General features: G+C 43.3%; 3 protein-coding genes across 14 annotated transcripts in view; 2 read left to right on the top strand and 1 right to left on the bottom strand.

Moving 5' to 3' along the window:
- Positions 1-2024: 2024 nt before the first annotated feature.
- On the bottom strand, positions 2025-4966 carry LOC147158729 (heat shock 70 kDa protein 1). The gene is made up of 3 exons (XM_086061363.1): positions 4840-4966; positions 4369-4551; positions 2025-4073 (listed from the first exon to the last, which is right to left on the bottom strand). The coding sequence occupies exon 3, from the start codon at positions 4042-4044 to the stop codon at positions 2125-2127; it is 1920 nt and encodes a 639-aa protein (XP_085917489.1). The 5' UTR covers positions 4045-4073; positions 4369-4551; positions 4840-4966; the 3' UTR covers positions 2025-2124.
- A 251-nt stretch (positions 4967-5217) lies between these two features.
- Positions 5218-7731, top strand: LOC147158730 (heat shock 70 kDa protein 1-like). The gene is made up of 2 exons (XM_086061364.1): positions 5218-5387; positions 5683-7731. Exon 2 carries the CDS (start codon positions 5712-5714, stop codon positions 7629-7631), a length of 1920 nt encoding a protein of 639 aa, XP_085917490.1. The 5' UTR covers positions 5218-5387; positions 5683-5711; the 3' UTR covers positions 7632-7731.
- A 307-nt stretch (positions 7732-8038) lies between these two features.
- Positions 8039-20810, top strand: part of LOC147158731 (DNA (cytosine-5)-methyltransferase 3A-like) — a 31650-nt gene continuing 18878 nt past the window's right edge. For 7 of the 12 annotated variants that reach the window (XR_015090817.1, XR_015090816.1, XR_015090818.1 and 4 more), the window contains exons 1-7: positions 8039-8173; positions 10724-10805; positions 10937-11140; positions 13559-13666; positions 18960-19077; positions 20291-20328; positions 20470-20586. Coding sequence is in view for 8 of the 12 variants with exons in the window: in XM_086061131.1 (XP_085917257.1) it covers positions 11072-11140; positions 13559-13666; positions 18960-19077; positions 20291-20328; positions 20470-20586 (450 nt within the window). In the remaining 4 variants the exon portion in view is untranslated. Of the gene's footprint in view, positions 8174-8297; positions 8416-10723; positions 10806-10936; positions 11141-13558; positions 13667-18959; positions 19078-20290; positions 20329-20469; positions 20587-20810 lie in introns of those variants that run through there. The other 5 variants (XM_086061135.1, XM_086061136.1, XM_086061137.1 and 2 more) reach the window with 3 other exon arrangements.

The raw sequence follows: 20810 nt of genomic DNA on the forward strand, positions 1-20810 counted from the left end.
AGGTCTCAGGTAACAACCAATCACAGCGCAGCTTCAGAAAAAAGGTGAGCTCTGATTGGTTGTTGCCTGAGCCCTGACCAACTGTGATGTCATCTTCAGTCGACAGCAAGTGGCAAAATGGCCGCCCAGTGAGATGGATGCTTCATAACTCATATTCCACAAATGTAATATTAATCAGAATGCCATGTTTAGACTAGTGAGGTCACATATATTATTATTATCAAGAAATGTTCAAGGCTGACTTCCACTTTAAACTCAGCTTGCTGCCTTCCAATTGACTGAATAATTCTTAAAGTCCGCAGTCCAAAATGACTCCTCACACTTTGCTACTTTACTGCCTTTTCATTTCAAGCTTTCTGAACATTGCAGTGGATTTGCGAGAACGATTCAGTTCTCTGCCAATTTTCGGTTACCAAAAGCATCAAGCGCTTGGCTGTGTGTGCAAACACTGAACCAAAGAACCAAGCTTGTGTCCGTTCAGTCATTTAAAGCAGCGGTCTTGTAAATCTCCCAGCATCAAGCGACTGACGGATCATTTGCAGCAATTGTTTTGACGTTCCAGTGCGCATGTGAATTATATGCAGTGCTCTCATCGGCAGCAGCCATTTCCTCGTGTCATTGCAGGCACTCATTAGCATGTATGATAGTCCTGCTCCTTGGCCCAGATCTGTGACTCACCGGAAATTGCGCTAACACCTTAAATAGAACAGGATCATCGTTATTAACGCATTCACTGCCATTGACGGTTATAAACGTTAAAAAAAAATCATTATTTAACAATTTCTATTAGTTTAACTTTTTTTTTCTACTTTTGTTAACGAGAGTATGAAAACCTTGAATTTTTTTATTGTACGTTTAGAACAGATGTAAAATTTGTGCTTAATCGTGAGTTAACTATTGAAGTCATGCGATTAATTACGATAAAAAATTGTAATCGCCTGACGCCCCTAATTTTTATTAATTATCTCGTCAGGCGATTAATTTTTTTTTAATTGTAATTAATCGCATGACTTCACCAGTTAACTCACGATTAATCCCAAATTTTATATCTGTTCTAAATGTACAATATTTTTTACCTAGGTTTTCACACTCTTGTTAACAAAAGTAGAAAAAAATTTAACTAATAGAAATAGTTCAAATGAATTTTTGACGTTTATAGCCGTCAATGGCAGTGAATGAGTTAATGTCATCTTTCACACGCGTGTCCTCTGCTACGACATATCCAAATGGCCTCTGTGAGGAGCGCTTAGGAAACACTGACAGAAGTGGACACATCCTTACTTGAAACTGTAAATGCCGTCAGCGCTGAACATGTGTGAGCTGTGTTTGATTTGCAATAAATTCTATTTATCATCAAACTCGGTCCAGTGTGTTCTGTCTCTTATACGAGCGGGGCGAGAAATTATTCATAGCTGTTCAATTTAGAAGGCCACACTTAAATCAAGGATTTTCCTTGATTTAGTGCTGATCTCACTTTTCCCATGAGCTTGCCCCAAAAGGTCATGACTGTTTGCGACAAAGACACAAAACTGAAGCCCTTAAACTATAAACTGAATGCAATCCATTGTTGTCGCCTGTTTTCCGTGAAACTGCGGCAGCAGCCATAAATAACCTGTCACCACCTTTTGAACTCGGTCTAGGTACGACCCTGGATGTGCCGGCTCATGTGTGTGTTTCCATCCCGGAGGTCAAAGTGAGTTTAGGCTTCGTTTCGAGGTGTCAACAAATCAATAATGATGTGATTAATGTATCTAAAAGAGGCTGTTTTTGATTATTGACTGTTGTTCAACCTGATAGATGGTGTTTCATGTTTAAATGTTTTTCAGGGTGAATGGACGACAAGGTAATATTTTTTATTTTTATTTTTTAATGTAAAAAAAAAAAAAAATAGAAAGAAATTTTATTAAGCCTAATTTGACCAAGTAAAGAGATTAATTTAAGAGTAGAGACTTAAGAACTGGGTTGCCATTGGGAATTTCCGGAGTTTCCTGAACGTCCGGTCAAACACACACATCAGACTTAAAGCATTTTAACAAATGTATTAATTATGTACATAACATTAACAACATGATGATTTTCAACAGTACATTATTATTATCATTAGCATGTCTTAAACTACAATCCTCAGTCCACCTCTTCAATGGTGGGCCCCTGGGAGCCGGCCCGGGCCTGCCCCCCACAGTCTCCCTTCGGCCCCGCCCCCTGATACAACTTGCTGATGATTGGCTGGCACACTCGTTCAAGCTCTTTTTGCTTGTCCTGGAACTCGTCCTTTTCTGCCAGCTGGTTGCTCTCCAGCCAGTTGAGGGTCTGCTCACACTTGTCCATGAGCGTCTTCTTGTCCTCCTCACTCAACTTGGCCGCCAGCTTCTCGTCCTGTACGCTGCTCTTCACATTGAAGGCGTACGACTCCAGAGCGTTCTTGGCGTCGATCTTGTCCCGCTGCAGATCGTCCTCAGCTTTGTACTTCTGGGCGTCGTCCACCATTTTCTCGATATCCTCTTTGCTGAGACGGCCTTTGTCATTGGTGATGGTGATCTTGTTCTCCTTGCCGGTGCTTTTGTCCACCGCCGCCACGTTCAGGATGCCGTTGGCGTCCACGTCGAAGGTGACCTCGATCTGCGGCACGCCTCGGGGAGCCGGCGGGATTCCGCTTAGGTCAAACCGTCCCAGCAGGTTGTTGTCCTTGGTCATGGCTCTCTCACCCTCGAAGACCTGGATGAGGACGCCCGGCTGGTTGTCGGCGTAGGTGCTGAAGATCTGCGTCTGCTTGGTGGGGATGGTGGTGTTGCGTTTGATGAGCGCGGCCATGACTCCTCCGGCCGTCTCGATGCCCAGCGACAGAGGCGCCACGTCCAGCAGCAGCAGGTCCTGGACGTTGCCCGAGGTGTCCCCCGTGAGGATGGCGGCCTGGACGGCGGCGCCGTAAGCCACCGCCTCATCCGGGTTAATGCTTTGGTTCAGCTCCTTGCCGTTGAAGAAGTCCTGCAAGAGCTTCTGGATTCTGGGGATCCGCGTGGAGCCGCCGACCAGGACCACCTCGTGGATCTGGCCCTTGTCCATCTTGGCGTCCCTCAGGGCTTTCTCCACGGGCTCCAGAGTTCCCCTGAACAGGTCGGAGCACAGCTCCTCAAAGCGAGCCCTGGTGATGGAGGTGTAGAAGTCGACGCCCTCAAAGAGGGAGTCGATCTCCAGGTTGGCCTGGGAGCTGGAGGACAATGTCCTCTTTGCCCTCTCGCAGGCGGTGCGCAGCCTCCTCAAGGCCCTTTTGTTCTGGCCGATGTCCTTTTTGTGCTTCCTCTTGAACTCGGCCACAAAGTGCTCCACCATGCGGTTGTCGAAGTCCTCTCCGCCCAGATGCGTGTCTCCGGCGGTGGCTTTGACCTCGAAGATGCCGCCGTCGATAGTCAGGATGGACACGTCGAAGGTGCCGCCACCCAGGTCAAAGATGAGGACGTTACGTTCCCCGGACTGGCCTTTGTCCAGACCGTAGGCGAGGGCGGCCGCTGTGGGCTCGTTGATGATCCTCAGGATGTTCAGTCCTGCGATGACGCCCGCGTCTTTGGTGGCCTGCCGCTGGGAGTCGTTAAAGTAGGCAGGGACCGTGACCACGGCGCTGGACACCGGTTGGCCCAGGTAGGCCTCAGCAATCTCCTTCATTTTGACCAACACCATGGAGGAGATCTCCTCCGGGTTGAATTCCTTGTCCTCCCCTTTGTACTGCACCTGGATTTTGGCCTTCTCTCCATCAGCGAGCACCTTGAAGGGCCAGTGCTTCCTGTCCGCCTGCACCACCGGATCATCGAACCTCCTTCCGATCAGCCGCTTGGCGTCAAACACCGTGTTGCTGGGGTTCAACGCCACCTGGTTCTTGGCGGCGTCGCCAATGAGCCTCTCGGTGTCGGTGAACGCCACGTAGCTGGGCGTGGTCCTGTTGCCCTGGTCGTTGGCGATGATCTCCACTTTGCCATGCTGGAAAACACCCACGCAGGAGTACGTGGTGCCCAGGTCGATGCCAATCGCAGTGCCTTTCGCTGAGACCATTTTGTTTTGTAGTCTGTCAAGATGCTCGTCTGTGAGGACGACAAATTACAGCAACACTTTTAAAAAATCATTCGTCCATGTTCACAACACTTCAACCTCATTAGGAAGTCTTCAATGAGCCTAACATTGATTGTGGGAAGATGCCGAAAAACATGATAAATATGACAACATTATTTGTTTAATATTACAACATGATGAATATCCCAGGCTAAATAAGAAAACATTCAACAGGATGCTGTCTACATGGCAACATTCCCAAAAGTTTATCCAAATACAAAACAAAAGTTAAAGAGTCCTTTCCAGAAAATAAAATTGTCAACTTACATTTAAAAGTGCTCTGTAAGTGCTCTGTGATGTCTCTGGCTCTCGTGGCTCTCTTGTGATTTCTTGTGGATCTTGTTCTTGTCTCCTCGACTGTGCCTCAGCTGCTTTTATGCTCGCCGAGCTGTCACTCTGGACGCTTCCAGACGTTTCCCCATCAAGTGACATCACCAAAAAAACAACTTCCTGTTGGCAGAACACTGGCATTGAGGCGACGCAGCGAGAACATTTGAGTCAAGTCTAGGCGTATAGTTTATTTTTGCGTCTGACATCTTTAATGTAACAAGACTATTATGAAATGTGAAAAAAATGTTTATCAAATGTATGTGTGTAAATTTGATGCAATTTAACCAATGAAATTATACATCTAATTCATTTATGTGTATAGTAATTCAATAAATAGTTTTTTTATTTTTTATTTTAAAGAATAAAAAAACTTTTTTTCCCCCCCTGCTTCTTAGTTCTCAAACTTACCAAAAACAAAACAAAACAAAAAACGTAAGTTTCCAAGTACCACAATAAAAACGTTAAAATACATTACTACATTATATATATATATATATATATATATATATATATATATATATATACACACACACACACATATAGTTTGCTTAGGACAAATATAACCCTCAAAATCCTCTGTGCGCTCAACTCGAGCCGAGACTCTACAGTTCTCGCTGTATCGCGAAGATTCCAGAGCGTTCTGGATGAAGCTTACGTTGCTGGTTATTCTTGTGATCCGTCCTTGCCTTCACAATAAGAGCGAATTCCTTCATCTGCCATACAATTGCCCATATTCCACGAACAGTTTTATTTTATTCTGAAATCACCAACAGGAAGTTGTTTTGTTGGTGATGTCACTTGATGGGGAAACGTCTGGAAGCGTCCAGAGTGACAGCTCGGCGAGCATAAAAGCAGCTGAGGCACAGTCGAGGAGACAAGAACAAGATCCACAAGAAATCACAAGAGAGCCACGAGAGCCAGAGACATCACAGAGCACTTACAGAGCACTTTTAAATGTAAGTTGACAATTTTATTTTCTGGAAAGGACTCTTTAACTTTTGTTTTGTATTTGGATAAACTTTTGGGAATGTTGCCATGTAGACAGCATCCTGTTGAATGTTTTCTTATTTAGCCTGGGATATTCATCATGTTGTAATATTAAACAAATAATGTTGTCATATTTATCATGTTTTTCGGCATCTTCCCACAATCAATGTTAGGCTCATTGAAGACTTCCTAATGAGGTTGAAGTGTTGTGAACATGGACGAATGATTTTTTAAAAGTGTTGCTGTAATTTGTCGTCCTCACAGACGAGCATCTTGACAGACTACAAAACAAAATGGTCTCAGCGAAAGGCACTGCGATTGGCATCGACCTGGGCACCACGTACTCCTGCGTGGGTGTTTTCCAGCATGGCAAAGTGGAGATCATCGCCAACGACCAGGGCAACAGGACCACGCCCAGCTACGTGGCGTTCACCGACACCGAGAGGCTCATTGGCGACGCCGCCAAGAACCAGGTGGCGTTGAACCCCAGCAACACGGTGTTTGACGCCAAGCGGCTGATCGGAAGGAGGTTCGATGATCCGGTGGTGCAGGCGGACAGGAAGCACTGGCCCTTCAAGGTGCTCGCTGATGGAGAGAAGGCCAAAATCCAGGTGCAGTACAAAGGGGAGGACAAGGAATTCAACCCGGAGGAGATCTCCTCCATGGTGTTGGTCAAAATGAAGGAGATTGCTGAGGCCTACCTGGGCCAACCGGTGTCCAGCGCCGTGGTCACGGTCCCTGCCTACTTTAACGACTCCCAGCGGCAGGCCACCAAAGACGCGGGCGTCATCGCAGGACTGAACATCCTGAGGATCATCAACGAGCCCACAGCGGCCGCCCTCGCCTACGGTCTGGACAAAGGCCAGTCCGGGGAACGTAACGTCCTCATCTTTGACCTGGGTGGCGGCACCTTCGACGTGTCCATCCTGACTATCGACGGCGGCATCTTCGAGGTCAAAGCCACCGCCGGAGACACGCATCTGGGCGGAGAGGACTTCGACAACCGCATGGTGGAGCACTTTGTGGCCGAGTTCAAGAGGAAGCACAAAAAGGACATCGGCCAGAACAAAAGGGCCTTGAGGAGGCTGCGCACCGCCTGCGAGAGGGCAAAGAGGACATTGTCCTCCAGCTCCCAGGCCAACCTGGAGATCGACTCCCTCTTTGAGGGCGTCGACTTCTACACCTCCATCACCAGGGCTCGCTTTGAGGAGCTGTGCTCCGACCTGTTCAGGGGAACTCTGGAGCCCGTGGAGAAAGCCCTGAGGGACGCCAAGATGGACAAGGGCCAGATCCACGAGGTGGTCCTGGTCGGCGGCTCCACGCGGATCCCCAGGATCCAGAAGCTCTTGCAGGACTTCTTCAACGGCAAGGAGCTGAACCAAAGCATTAACCCGGATGAGGCGGTGGCTTACGGCGCCGCCGTCCAGGCCGCCATCCTCACGGGGGACACCTCGGGCAACGTCCAGGACCTGCTGCTGCTGGACGTGGCGCCTCTGTCGTTGGGCATCGAGACGGCCGGAGGAGTCATGGCCGCGCTCATCAAACGCAACACCACCATCCCCAACAAGCAGACGCAGATCTTCAGCACCTACGCCGACAACCAGCCGGGCGTCCTCATCCAGGTCTTCGAGGGTGAGAGAGCCATGACTAAGGACAACAACCTGCTGGGACGGTTTGACCTAAGCGGAATCCCGCCGGCTCCCCGAGGCGTGCCGCAGATCGAGGTCACCTTCGACGTGGACGCCAACGGCATCCTGAACGTGGCGGCGGTGGACAAAAGCACCGGCAAGGAGAACAAGATCACCATCACCAATGACAAAGGCCGTCTCAGCAAAGAGGATATCGAGAAAATGGTGGACGACGCCCAGAAGTACAAAGCTGAGGACGATCTGCAGCGGGACAAGATCGACGCCAAGAACGCCCTGGAGTCGTACGCCTTCAATGTGAAGAGCAGCGTACAGGACGAGAAGCTGGCGGCCAAGTTGAGTGAGGAGGACAAGAAGACGCTCATGGACAAGTGTGAGCAGACCCTCAACTGGCTGGAAAGCAACCAGCTGGCAGAAAAGGACGAGTTCCAGGACAAGCAAAAAGAGCTTGAACGAGTGTGCCAGCCAATCATCAGCAAGTTGTATCAGGGGGCGGGGCCGAAGGGAGACTGTGGGGGGCAGGCCCAGGCCGGCTCCCAGGGGCCCACCATTGAAGAGGTGGACTGAAGATTGCAGTTTAAGACATGCTAATGATAATAATATTGTCCTGTTGTTAATGTTATGTACATACTGTAATTAATAAATGTATTGAGAACATTTTATAAAAGACTGATGTGTATCCATACAACAATAACAGGTGACCACTTGAGGTTTGAACAAGTCAACGATCATCGATGATTTATAAAAAGACAATTAAATATTTTCATCTGGATGGAGGCTGTCAGGTGCATGGATGGCTTGGGGGCACCCACTCCGTCGGCACTCCCCACCTTTGCACGACGGTGATGGCTTTTTCAGCCATTAATTGAACCGGATAGTTAAAACACAACATGCTCGAAGACCCATAGACCGGCCGGCTTTAGGACCCCGCGGAGACCATCGCCGGTGCTGCAGCGTCTGCGGCGCGCGCGAGAGGGAGACGGAAGCAGGCGGGGGTGCGCGAGACAGCAGCGGACGGAGAAGACCCGGTAGAGGGCGAGGGAGGGAGTGAGAGTGAGAGAGAGAGAGCGAGGAGGGGAAAACGACGGCCGTCAGGGTCGGACGATACGGTAAATACAATGATTACATTTTGGCCTAGCAGCTGTTTGCCTTTTGTTAGAAACACAACCACCTCGGATAGTCATTGCAACGAAACGGTGGCGGGCTGGAGCTGTGCGCGAAGCCTGAGAGTGAACTTGGGAGTTTTTTTCTCTTTCGGGGAGGGTGGGAGGAATGTCAAATCAAATATGGGGGGGCTGTAATGCTAACATCTTCCAACAGAGCGTAAACCGCCTCCCGCCGACACCGCCAGGTAACATTAAACCGGAACGCGAGCCGTCCCCTTTTAACCCAGCGGCACATTAACGGAGACACATGAGCGAGTCGAGCCGAACCGTCGACTCCGCGGCGAGCGAGCGAGCATACGGGGACGCGCCTCCGGGGTGAACGGGTGCATTCGGTCCAAACGCGCGTGTATGTGTTTTACCTGACCTAGCAAAGCTTATCGCCGCCACACACAGACACACAAACAAGCCCATGTTTGTGACCGTCTTCCAGCATCACGCCGGGATTAGATGCAGTTTTTTTGTTTTTTTTGTTTTGGATAAATCACCGGCTAAAGGCCGCTTGAGGTCGCTCCTAATATTAATTGTCATAAAGATGGAGTATGTCATGCTAGCGTAAGGACTCAACTACATTTCCGGCATGCGCTTATAAAGTAAAAGTTTCTACGGACAATGCGTAAGCACGACTTGTCCCACTGTATATCTTTGTAAAATATTATAAAGACTTTTGTTTATTTGTTATTAGCTTGACTGTAGGGCTGGGCGATATGGCCCAAAAAATAAAATCTCGATTTTTATTATTTTATTTTTTATTTTTAGTCATTAATCGATTGAAGTAATAAACCATATTTATTTAAAGGTTTAAATTATTCAAAATTGAATCCTAACAATAATCTATGCCAATTTTAAATACGTTTTAACACAAATGTAACTTGTGCAACTTTTTAAATATTTATTAATTTTTATATATTTAAAATATTTATTATTATTGTTATTAGTAATAGTAGTAGTAATAGTATATTTAATAAATATTCATGTATAATATTTATATGCGTTTTTCAAATTAACATGAACATACAGCTAATGAAATAGCTCTTCAATAAAAAAAAAAAATATATACATATTGTTGCGCTTTTAGACAACTCTTTTTATGACCTATTTCTTTCAGCAGCTACTTCTTCCCACCTTGACTTATCAATTAAGGGGTTCCCACCCCTCTGGCAACAATTTCTTTCTTTCTTCTCCCACCAGTTCAGGCTTGTGCTTGGACCTTTGACAGGAGTCTAATTTAAAAACCCGCTGGCAATACAGCTGGAACAACTTCTGTCCCATACACTTTCTATAGGCCTGTGGCGTCTGTGCATGTGTGTGCGTGTGCGTGTGCGTGTGTGTGTGACCAACATCAAATTTACTTGGAGGAAGGAGTTGGCCTGCAGATTGAGCAGCAAGACCCTTGGGGTGTTGTATGGTTATTGTACACCCTTTTCTGCAAAGTTTCCACCCATGGTTTTCCGCTGGCCCGCTGCCTGACTGTCTTTACAGTGCAGGCTGATGTAAGGCAACAGTGTGAGGAGTGACACACTGTACTCCACAACAACGCCAGGAAACTCACACACATGTACTGCAGGATTTATAAATCAAGCGTTTTGATTTCGTTTTAGTCTTCACGTTAAAAGTCCGGCATTGATAGATCTTGCATCACACTCCTGGATTGCGGTAGTACTTGCAGATGGTAGCAATGACGTGATGTTGGCAGCACATCAGAAGTAAGCCCAGCAAGATGGCAGCACGGTACGCTAGTGGTTAGCATGTCTGCATCTCAGCCAAGAGGTCCTGGGTTTGAATCTTAGCTCAGTCCTTTTCTGTGTGGAGTTAACATGTTCTTGCATGCTTGTGTGTTTTTCCCCCCAGATACTCCCGCTTCCTCCCACAGTCCCAAAACACGCATGTGAGGTTAATAATTAGGGGTGTGAGAAAAAAAATGGATTCTCATAAGAATCACGATTCTTATTTAGTACGATTCGGAATCGATTTTAAATGTCCCAAAATCAATTTTATTTAAATAATTTTATGCTGTCTTCCTTTTGTTTGTGTGTGCATTTATTGGGAGCGCTGTTCATGTTGTACCCGATTTGGCCACTTAGGGGCAGTGTGGTTCCACACGGTCTGATACACTGTTAAGTTGTAGCCACATTAGAGAGTAGAAGGAAAAAATCACGATCAAGTTATTCCAATAAAAGTTGTTTTTTTTTTGCAGCGTGGAGCCGTTCTTTTGAGTGATAAAAGTGCCACGAGTAGCGCACTAATTAGCATTAGCGAGTCAGACTGGAGTAGATCATTACGATTCCTTGAATATCTATAAATTGAAGCAAAAATCATTGTCAATCAAATCATTTTGAATCAAAAATCGTTCTTAATTGAAAATCGATTCCGAATCAAATCGCACACCCAAAAATCGTAATTGAAACGTGTGTGGAAAAGTAATGGTTGGATGGATTTTAGTGTACTGAGTTAACATTTTCTAACAAATGATCATCTTATCTGTGGTCATTGCAGGCTCCAGCTGACCCCCTAATGAGGACAAGCGCTAAGAAAAATGGAGGGATGCAAATGAGATTTTGCAGAGGCACCAGATCAGGTGAGGAAAAGTTCAAACGTATTTGAACTCTGAAAATTAGATCACATTTTCACATGGCCAAAAATCTTCTATCGACGCAATCTTGCTGTTTTATTCACTCGTGTTTTGTACGTTTTCTCTCTGCTCTTTAGGAGAAGGGAGGACTGAGTGACCGAGTGATTGCCGGACAGTTTGAGGGGCAGTTTGAATGACGACTCACCAGCTGCTTCTGAGGGACTTTGATTTTCTACGTTTTTATTTTTTAACTTTGTAAAATTGCTTTCGTCATGCCGTCCAACAGTCCTGCAGTCGCCCAACTGCCCCAGACACCCGAAAACAAAACCTCCAACGACGCGGTAAGAATAATGTATAGTTTATTGTTACTCTACAAGTGTATTTTATTCCCACAAATTAAAATACTTCCCAGGCGTCTTCTATGGGACATGCTTTTGTCAAAATCTCTTCTTTAGCCTCGAAATCTGCCTGTTATGAAGCGTTAATTCTGTCTCATGCAAATGAAACACTTCTCGCTATACCCCCGCCCCCACCCCGTGAAAAAAAACTATTTTTTAACCTGTATTTAAAAGCATTTGCTGACTCCTCATTCCATTTGTGCGCAGCCTAACACCGAAATTCTGCTTCACCATGTTTGCTTTTAATACAAATAACTCTTTGCATTCACACGCACTGTGTTGTGCATATTTAGAAGAACAGGAAGTAATACAATCTGCAATGTAAACGCAGCACCGATGATAAAGATGTAAATTGGCAGAATCCGCATCGTTTGTGAGTAGTGAAATAAATCTCAGCATTGCAGATAAAGGTGGATGAATCCACCTGTGGATGTTCATTATAATCTGATTATATTGTAGCTGTATAATTTACAACTTCCTCCTGTTTAGCCTACTGTGCTGTCTCGCAATTAGTTTAAGACTATTTATTGTGGATGACTTTGCCTTTGTTGTTTCAAATCTCAATTATTCCTACCGTGTGGAATAAGTTCTATATTTGAAAATTTTTGATAACTGAAATCGTAAATAGAAACAGTACATAATAATTCAGGAGCGCAGAGAGAGAGAGAGAGAGAGAGAGAGAGGGGAGGACACAATGCTCGAAAGGAAAATGGAGAGAGTAAGTTAGGTGTGGATGTGGAAAGCGAGAGAAAGAGGACAGGCTGTCTGATGCTGATGGGATCCTCCTCTTCCCTCCCGGCTTGCAGTCTGGTTGCTTAGCAACTGCTGCAGCCTAAAATAACCCGCCACGAGTCGGAAATAGACCACCAAAGATATAGGAACAGAATGGCCAGTCTGTGTGTTTGTGCTCTTTGACCCTCGCTAACATTGACACGGTTGAGCGGGCCTCTCAATATGTCGCTTAAAACGGTTTCCTTTGCACTTGTCAGGCTCCCAATATTCCGTCCACTCAGACACGACTGCCATATTCGGCAGCCAGGCATTACTAGCCGTTCGCCGTACTGAATGATCATCCAGGAAGTGACACCAGAGCGTTTAGTCAGCGCGGCGGCGGCGGCGGTCCTGTCGGAGACAGTTGCTAAGCAGTTTCTGCACCTCAGCAACCGCTCTCCTGTCACTGCAAAGCAGGGTCCGGTAGCGGAAGCAGGGAAAGGGAGCAAATGGAAAACGCCGTTAGTCTGACTGAAACCAGGATGTTGACGTTGATGTCAACACGATAGTCGAGCTGAAGTCATCATAAATCACATTTCATACAAGCTCGATCGGAAATTGAATTTATCTTGCATCTGTATGGTCAGACTGCCTTGGAATTAGATCATAGTCCTGTGCATGCTCTCCGGTTGCAAGATGTTACCAAGGACCAAATAGCGTTAAATGCACAAGATAAGAAAACAAAGTGGGTCACACTATTCCAGGGGTCTGCAACCTGCGGCTCTAGAGCCACATGTGGCTCTTTAGTGCCTCTCCTGTGGCTCCCTGTCGAACTCTTAAAAAAAAAAAAGAAATTAATATTTGTTTACATATTTATTTTTTAGGGAAATATTCTTCAAATGAATTAATGATTACATAAAAAAAATAATAATATATATATATATATTTTTTTAGAGAAAATATTCTTCAAATGAATTAATGATTAAATAAAAAAAATAATAATTAAACAGTCAACATTTTTAAAGTTGTTGGAAAAATGAAAGGTAGACGAAAAACTTGTTTTAAACACCTAAAAATGTCCAAGAAGGAAGAGGAAAAGCAGAGACCTACCATAAAATGTCCATGGAAAGGTCATGAGGTCAACAATCAACAAGTATGAAATTAGGCTAGTTTTTTCGCAAAAAAAAAAAAATTATGATGAAGATATCAGCTTTCTATGTACGGAAATAGAAATATAATATATAATAATAGACAATAATAAAATAAAATAAAAAGTTTATGTTGACCCAAAAGTAGCAAGAGATGATCAGGAACTGAAGAATTGTTTTATCAATGTACCAAAACTTAACAAGCTACTTGAACCTATAACAGAGGTAAATCGTGTTGACACATACTACACGTAATGCTTCACCTACATTTTAGCGGAAAGTAGAAAACTACATCATAAGACGCAGCTGCTTAGAATACAAGAGCTGGCAAGAATCTCAATGCATGACACAGCAGGAGCAAATTATGACATAAAAGGGAAGCGACTCAAACTCAATCCAAACAAATTCCAAAGACGCAGCTTGCTCCTCTATTGGCAACAGTACAGTATGCAGTGCCGCTATTTACTGCGGTGTTTTAACATGACCTATTTATATTGACCAGATTGAAGATGGAGCCGACCAGGAGAGTCCAGAGGAGGCGACTGTTGGGAGCCCTCCAAACAAGCGGCGAGTGGGCCGTCCAAGCAGGAAACGCAAACCCTTTCTTCCTGTGAGTACGATCTGCTTTCATCGGCCTCGCGCCAAGCCTATAAAATGGATTTACTCCGCAATCACCACTTTTTTGATCCTGTTCTGATGCTTTGCTGAGGCCCGCAGTGTCCGATCTTGTTGACACTATTGGAGATGATGTCTCATACAGCCGCGAAAGGTGGCAACATTTAGAGCGTGTCACTATTTGACAATCTTGAGGGGGAAGTCATTGTTTGGCACGGGACCTGTTGAAACTTATAATTAGCGTGGATGTATTTCCTGCATTCCTGGCATTGCTGAGCACCAACCATATAAGGGCCCTATTTTCGTGCCGGTGCAATGCAACTGTGCGCATGATGGGGAGTTGTCTTTGTTTTGCTATGTTGCAAGACTAGCGCAGGTAGAATTTATACTACGCCATTGGTTGACTCCCGGCCAGTGGAAATCAATTATTGTACATCCACCACACCTGTCTACCTGCGCCTCCATCAAATCACTTTTCACCACCTGCGCCCCAACTTAGACCTGGTTTTAGCCTGTCTAAAATCTAGTCTACTTTTGGTCACTCGTCGAGGTGTAGCGCGGTCTACCAGAATATGGCCTTAATACTCAATACTTTTTTTCAAAATAGAAACTGTTTTGCTTTCCTGTTTCAATTTGATTGTGTGACCGTTCAAATGCAATTGCTGCTGATTGCCTTCTCCTTTGTCCAAAATAATCGGCAGACAGTGAGTGAATCTTGTCACCTCACTCTCTCTTTGTCTTTGAAAGAGAAGCATGATCGCTGACTTTTTTCGGGGGGGGGGGGGGGGGGCTGGGGGGGGGGGGGGTTGTGTTGAGAGCTGATGTGAGCAGCGAGTGAAGGTTGGCACTGAGCTGATTGCGATTGTCGTGTTCTGTGTTTGCTCGGCACTGTCAACGTTACATGCTATGTTTCGTTCCAAACAAAAAAGTGCATCAAGTGAAGTTTGTATCAAGCAATTACTGTTTTATAGACTACAAATGACATGGTTTTTTTTTTCCCAAATAATGACTTTTTTTTTGTTCGTAGTACAGAACATGATCATCTTCTGTGGTGTGAAGTCAAGTTCCAAATTCAAACCCTCGACATTCCAATAATTTCGTCATCAGATTCATATTATTTTAAGGTTTCTTCTACGTCTTTTTTCATCTCTGTGTTTTACGTTTGTCTCTCCTCAAGTTATTCCAAACAGCAAATATCCTCCAATAGTGGCCTCCTCTCTCATAATTGCCACCCGCGGCGGGGAAAATGCTGGTTGAAAGTTACGTTCACAATAGTGTACAGTAACGGTAAACATTTCAACATTGAGCAAAAATGGGATTGGAAAACAAAAATGTTTTGTCTGTCGACAAAATAATTAGTTAATGTGGATATAAGCAAGTTTGTGTCTTTTCCCCCATTTTCCCTCTCCCATGTGTATTGTGTGTTTGTCAAGTCAGTACAGCTGATTAAACACTCGTAATCAAAAACAAAGACTGAGCCAGCTGCCAACCTGTCATACACGTATGTACCAAGTGCAGTCATGTGTACCAGGGAGCAGGTTCGATCATGTTTTGCTGTCTAACCAAGTGGGCGGGCTAAGCGTGGGCTTGTCTCGCTCAAGCATGCACACAATGTTGCAGTTTATTGAACTGTAGCACAAATGTCCAGAAAGTTCCTGTGCTGTTTCCTCTCCTAAGATGATGATACGTGATGTCAATCTTTTTAAAAAAAATTTTTTAATTCTCGTTGACGAGTTTTAGCACATTAGATGACTGAATATGGTATTTAAATTGTAAAACGGAAGGAAATTTGATACATGAAGTAAACATTTTCTTATTTTAGATACGGGTGACTGTGCACGTTAGCCAACTGCTAGCTCCCCATAACAAAACACCAGCAGGTGGAATGACCTTTACAGCTTAAAACAAAAAAAAAATCCTAACCCCTTATTTAAAATGAATAAGTCCTCCAGTGAAACAGTCACCACTTTCCAATCCATTCCCTCTTTTCCCGCTTTGAAAGTGGCTGCTTTAGGGAAGCTTGAACGTGCTAATCCTTTCCTGGCGACGAGCGACTAAGCTAACGCTAGCTATCTCCCGTGGCCCAAATGGCAGCATTGAGCTATTTCTGACGAGCTACTTGTTGGACTCCTCATGCTCGGTTATGACAAAAATGTCACAGAGTCGACACCTTGGCTTGTCTCGCGCACGGGACGCTAATTGGGGATGGCTAATGTATGTTAGCCAGGTATAAAGTTTGTTGTTGGGTTGGTCCTATTCAGAATTTTGATTTCTTTAGTCGCTGCAGTGCTGCTCTTAATTCCATAAGGTGAAGGTAAAGGACACCTTCCGTCTTCTCGGTCTTTTTCTGTGTCACATGTTGCCCATGTGGTGTTTTTATGCACGTGTTCTCCATTTGAGGCAGTGCTTTTAGACCAGAAGAGTCTCAGATCAGTCTGGCTTGATCTAATTGATTGGAGATGTTGCAGTATAACATAAGATGACTTCCATTAACTTTTACTGTAAAGTTTCTTTGGATGTTCTGCTTTGAAATTAATCAAGGCATCTTGTCTTTCCTTTTTTTTTTTTTTTTACTGTGTTGAAGAACTGTTCCCAGTGAGAGTAAGATGACATCTTTATTTTGAACCATACAAGTTCAAATATATCGAAAAGTACATCCGGTGATTTATATTTTCTGTGTATATGAAAACATTGACCCCTGCACAGTATATTTTTTCTCTTACAAGGATAATACACGTCAGTACAACTAGAAATGCTTCACGTACAATATATTTTATAATAATAATAATAATAATAATAATAATAATAATAATATATTTTATTTTCGTTTTGTAGATGTATTTCGTTTAATCACCTCAATAAAAGTTGAGTGAAACATGCATGCACAGACATGCACACATGAACACACACACGCATGCACACGCTCACACACAAAGTTGACACCTAAGTATGTTTCAGTGCTTTAAGGCAGGTGCTGCCAGATTAGGCGACGACAGGACTGTCAGTTTGGTGAGGTAGTGATTAAAGTTTATGATCGCTATCTTCATGGTCAAAACAATGCAGGTGGGCTTGTTTTCTTCACATTTTTTTAAGTGCTGGCAACAAAATACTCTTGCAAAGCAGAAATTGAGGCATTGGTACGAACCCCAATTACTATTAATAGATTGTCTTTTGTATTCTATTCAATTAATTATAGGATTTACAAATAATTTTGTTCTGTTTTTATTTACATTTTACACAATGGTGTTTGTATAAAAAATAAAGTTTTCAATATATTTTTTTCGTGTGTAAATAACCACCTCCATATTTATTGACTTTATTTTGACTTTCAAATGCATTTCATTTAATAGCTGTTTATTAGATAACGTTTATAAAATTGTTTTGTTTCCTGTCTTTTGTTTACATTTAGTTGACAATGAGGTTCTTAGCCAGAAGGAAGAAAAATAATGAATATGTTACAGCTATAAGAGTGTCGACACAGTGTGTGTTTTGTGACACTGCTCAATTTGAGGATGCTGTTATAGTGGATGATCTCTGGGTAGAGCAAATGAAATTACTTGAGTTGAATGTTAAAGCTGCATCAAGCAATTAAACAATGCAATATACAGTATTAACTCGAATGTAATACAATATAATACAACTATATTGTTATTGTGGTTTAACATTTTTCCTCACAAAATCCACTTTCCCACGAGGCTAGTTGGAAGACCGTCGGAACATATAGAAATCCAAACAAACAACCCGAGATTTTTTCAGGAATCGGGGAACCAGGCCCGCCATGCGCTTACATTTCACAGACGACTGCAGTGGAAAAGTCCGCGTTCCTCTCTGAATGAGTAAGTAGTCAGTTGTTTGCTACCTACTAGCTAGATCAGCTCATGTTCTACAGCAACCTACCGCTGCGTTCATGATTCCTAATAAGTGGGAAATTGCTTAATGCAGCTTTAATGCCCTCCTGGGGGTTCAAACGATATTTGCCGTGTGCTCACGACGAAGGCACTTGATGATATTCAACTAATTGAGACGCAAATGACAAAACCATTTTACAGTTATCCATCCTTTTTATTGCCTGTGTATTGATTTGATTTGAGCTAAGTTATTTCATTTTTAACATTTTATTTTAATTTTGCTTAGCCAGCGGTTGAATTTGACGTAACTTTAATTTGCCTAGTGTTGAAGTTATGTTATCAGTTTTTTTGTAGTTTTTTTTTTTTTTTACTACCCATGACGAATTTACTCTGTGAATTTATTTAACCTTGTTATTAATTCACCGTCATTTGAATGAATGCCTGGTGGTGTGTTAACATTTGATATTTTTGCTATTTCCATTCAAGCAAGGTGTGTTCCCAGCTCTCGTTTTAGAATCTTAATTAAACAGCATTAGCGTAATGGAGTCGATGTAGTGGCAAATAATAACTCTTGCATGCATTTATTCTGCATTGGGGGAACATCAACCATTAGCAAGAAAATATATCGTGCGTATGTGGTGTGCTTAAGGACACTATCACCGAAATATGTCCACTTTGTGTCTGCAATTGGACTTTGTATAATCGTGTGAGCTGGTGTAGTCCCGAGGCCCTTTTAGTCGAGGTTTATGCCTTTTTTTTTTTTTATGTGTCCTCTCACCTGCTCATTACAGCCTCTTTCAGCTTGTTAGCACTCACCAGCATTGAAGTACAAACTTGGCATTACCAGCCCCTCCTCCATTTTTTTTTTTTTTAACTACATGTCTGTATCCGACACATAAAACTGCTTCTGGCCTTTTAGAAGGAAACATGATTAGGGTTTAGCACGGTTAATGCTGGTGCTAATCAATAAATCATTGGCTTATAGATTAGTTTAGCGCTAAGACCGCAAGAGGCAAATTTTTTCCAAATTTGCAACATTTGTTGTCTTTTATATGATTATTAAATGAAGTCAAGTTAATTAAATGTATTTCAGTAAGTGGTTATTCTTTAAAGCAAAAATATCCTACACATGTGCTCATTAATGATTACACTACCCAAATTACCCCCCCTTTCTTATCTCACTAGTGTGTATTGTGTTTATGGCAGTCTGGGTGTTTATTACACACGCTGCTGGATATGCAAGTCTCCGCGTTCTAACAAGGGCAGACTAATTGGCGTGCAAGTATTGCAGCTACTCCATATATGAGTTTTATGTACTGTATGTAGTGTGATGTGTGTACATTTGTGTGTATGTGTGTGTGTGTGTGCAATTAAGATGTCTTTTGATGAATCGTGACCAGCAGCGGGTTACTCAGGCAGATTGCGCCATCTGTTTTCCAGGAGATGGCAACGTCTGACCCCTCTGACCCCTCAACTCTGCCGGGGGAGCTGGAGCCCTCCCCTTCCCCTCGCAAGAAACGTGGGCGTCGGAAACTAAAGCATAACGACAGGAATAAGGGTATTGTTTTGAGTGAAAAGGCATGTGGCGATACAGTGGGACTTTCAAAGCCAAACGAAACCGTATTTCACTTATTTGTAGTTCCCGAGTCATCGTAAAAAACCTTTATTATCAATTAACTGAACAGGCAATATTACAAGTGATGCTTTAACTCTGTTACCTTTCATTCAAGTGTATAAAACAAGTGCCAATGAATAACACGCACTTGTGTGTAATATGCTCCCAAAATCATCCTTAAAAAACAGCTTTTTTTCTCTCTGTACTTGTGTATAATGCAGTCAAATGATTTGCGGGTGCCCTTCTTTATCAGAATAAAAATCTGATTTGCTTCAGCTGAAAATCACGCGATTGGCCCAGATTTCCGATCTTGTCAGTCGGATCGGGACAACAACCCTAATTCGAAAACATACCAATAAAGCGTAAATGCTTTTTGGCTATTTTAGCACTGCATCAGAGTTAAGATCATTGGAATGTCCTGACTCTTTGTTTTTGTTAGAACTGAAAACAAACACAAAAATTTCACTTATATTGACATTTTGGAAAACTTAATTAAGTTAAATTAAGTGTTTTTACAATGAAAAACATTTGATGTCAATAGTATCCTTTTGACTGCAAATGAATATCTGCTCCAAATGTCAGTTCTAATACTCTGTATCGGTTCTGGAAAAAAAAACCACATTGATCTATCACTACTCTTTTCCCATACCTATCATTAAGATCAATGAAGGTATTTTTAAAATCATGTTCTCGAAAATCTGGTTCTTGCACTGTATGCACTTTTAGTAATGTTAGCTTTAGCTGAAGCCTCATGAGATGTGCTGATGTTTCACACGGCGGTTCTCTACAATTTTGTCCAACTTTTGAGGCAGTTTTTCAGAAACTCTTCCTGAAAGTTTTGAGGTTCCACTGTATTTTGAACACGTTGATGTATTTATTTCTTTGCTGGTGCTGATTTGATGTGAAAGACGTTTGATGAAAAATCAACTGAAAATGAAACAGTTATTATTTTTTACTGTCATGTGAGTCTTGATGGGGGGAGGGCGGGGAAGCATGACTGCAACTAAAATAACTTCCAGATGGCAGTCTTTGAAGGCACTTCAACTTTAAACATGCGTGCCAGGGAAAAGTAATAAAAGCCGCAAATGAAGATCCTTCGTAAGCCTCGTGTTAAATCAGTACAAATGACCCATTTCCTGTCATTTACCTTCTCTAGATGAAGCAGATGACACAAGCTGTGACTCCCCGCGAGAGGTGAGTAAAGCGGTTGCTCTCCAAATGTCAGTGTTTTTTTTTCCCCCCCCTTACTGGCAACAATGAAGTGAAATATTCTTATAGTACGAGCGGTACGTAGTCAGTGAAGGATATATCAAGCTTTTGTGGCTGTGTGTGCAGGGTGAGACAGGGAGGTTGCGTAGGAAGCCGGTCCCCAGAGTGACTTTCCAGGCCGGAGATCCGTACTACATCAGCAGGAGACAGAAGGAAGAATGGCTCAGCCGCTGGAAGATGGAGGTGTGAGCTGCAGTTACATGGAGGCTTTTATATCTTGTTTTATTTTATTTGTATTTACTCATAATAATAATAATAATGATAATAAAAAAAAAAACAGACAGTACGGACAGAAACACTTTGAATCAGTCCATTTAGGGAATTAGGGCATTCTCAGGATGTTAATTTAGGCTCACACGTGAACATGGCTAGCTGCAGGAAGTTGTGGTTTTGTCTGCATCACAGAT

This window comes from Leptonotus elevatus, chromosome 18, assembly GCF_054856555.1.
Source record: "Leptonotus elevatus isolate MCC_2025b chromosome 18, RoL_Lele_1.0, whole genome shotgun sequence".
NCBI classification, from domain to species: Eukaryota; Metazoa; Chordata; class Actinopteri; order Syngnathiformes; family Syngnathidae; genus Leptonotus; species Leptonotus elevatus.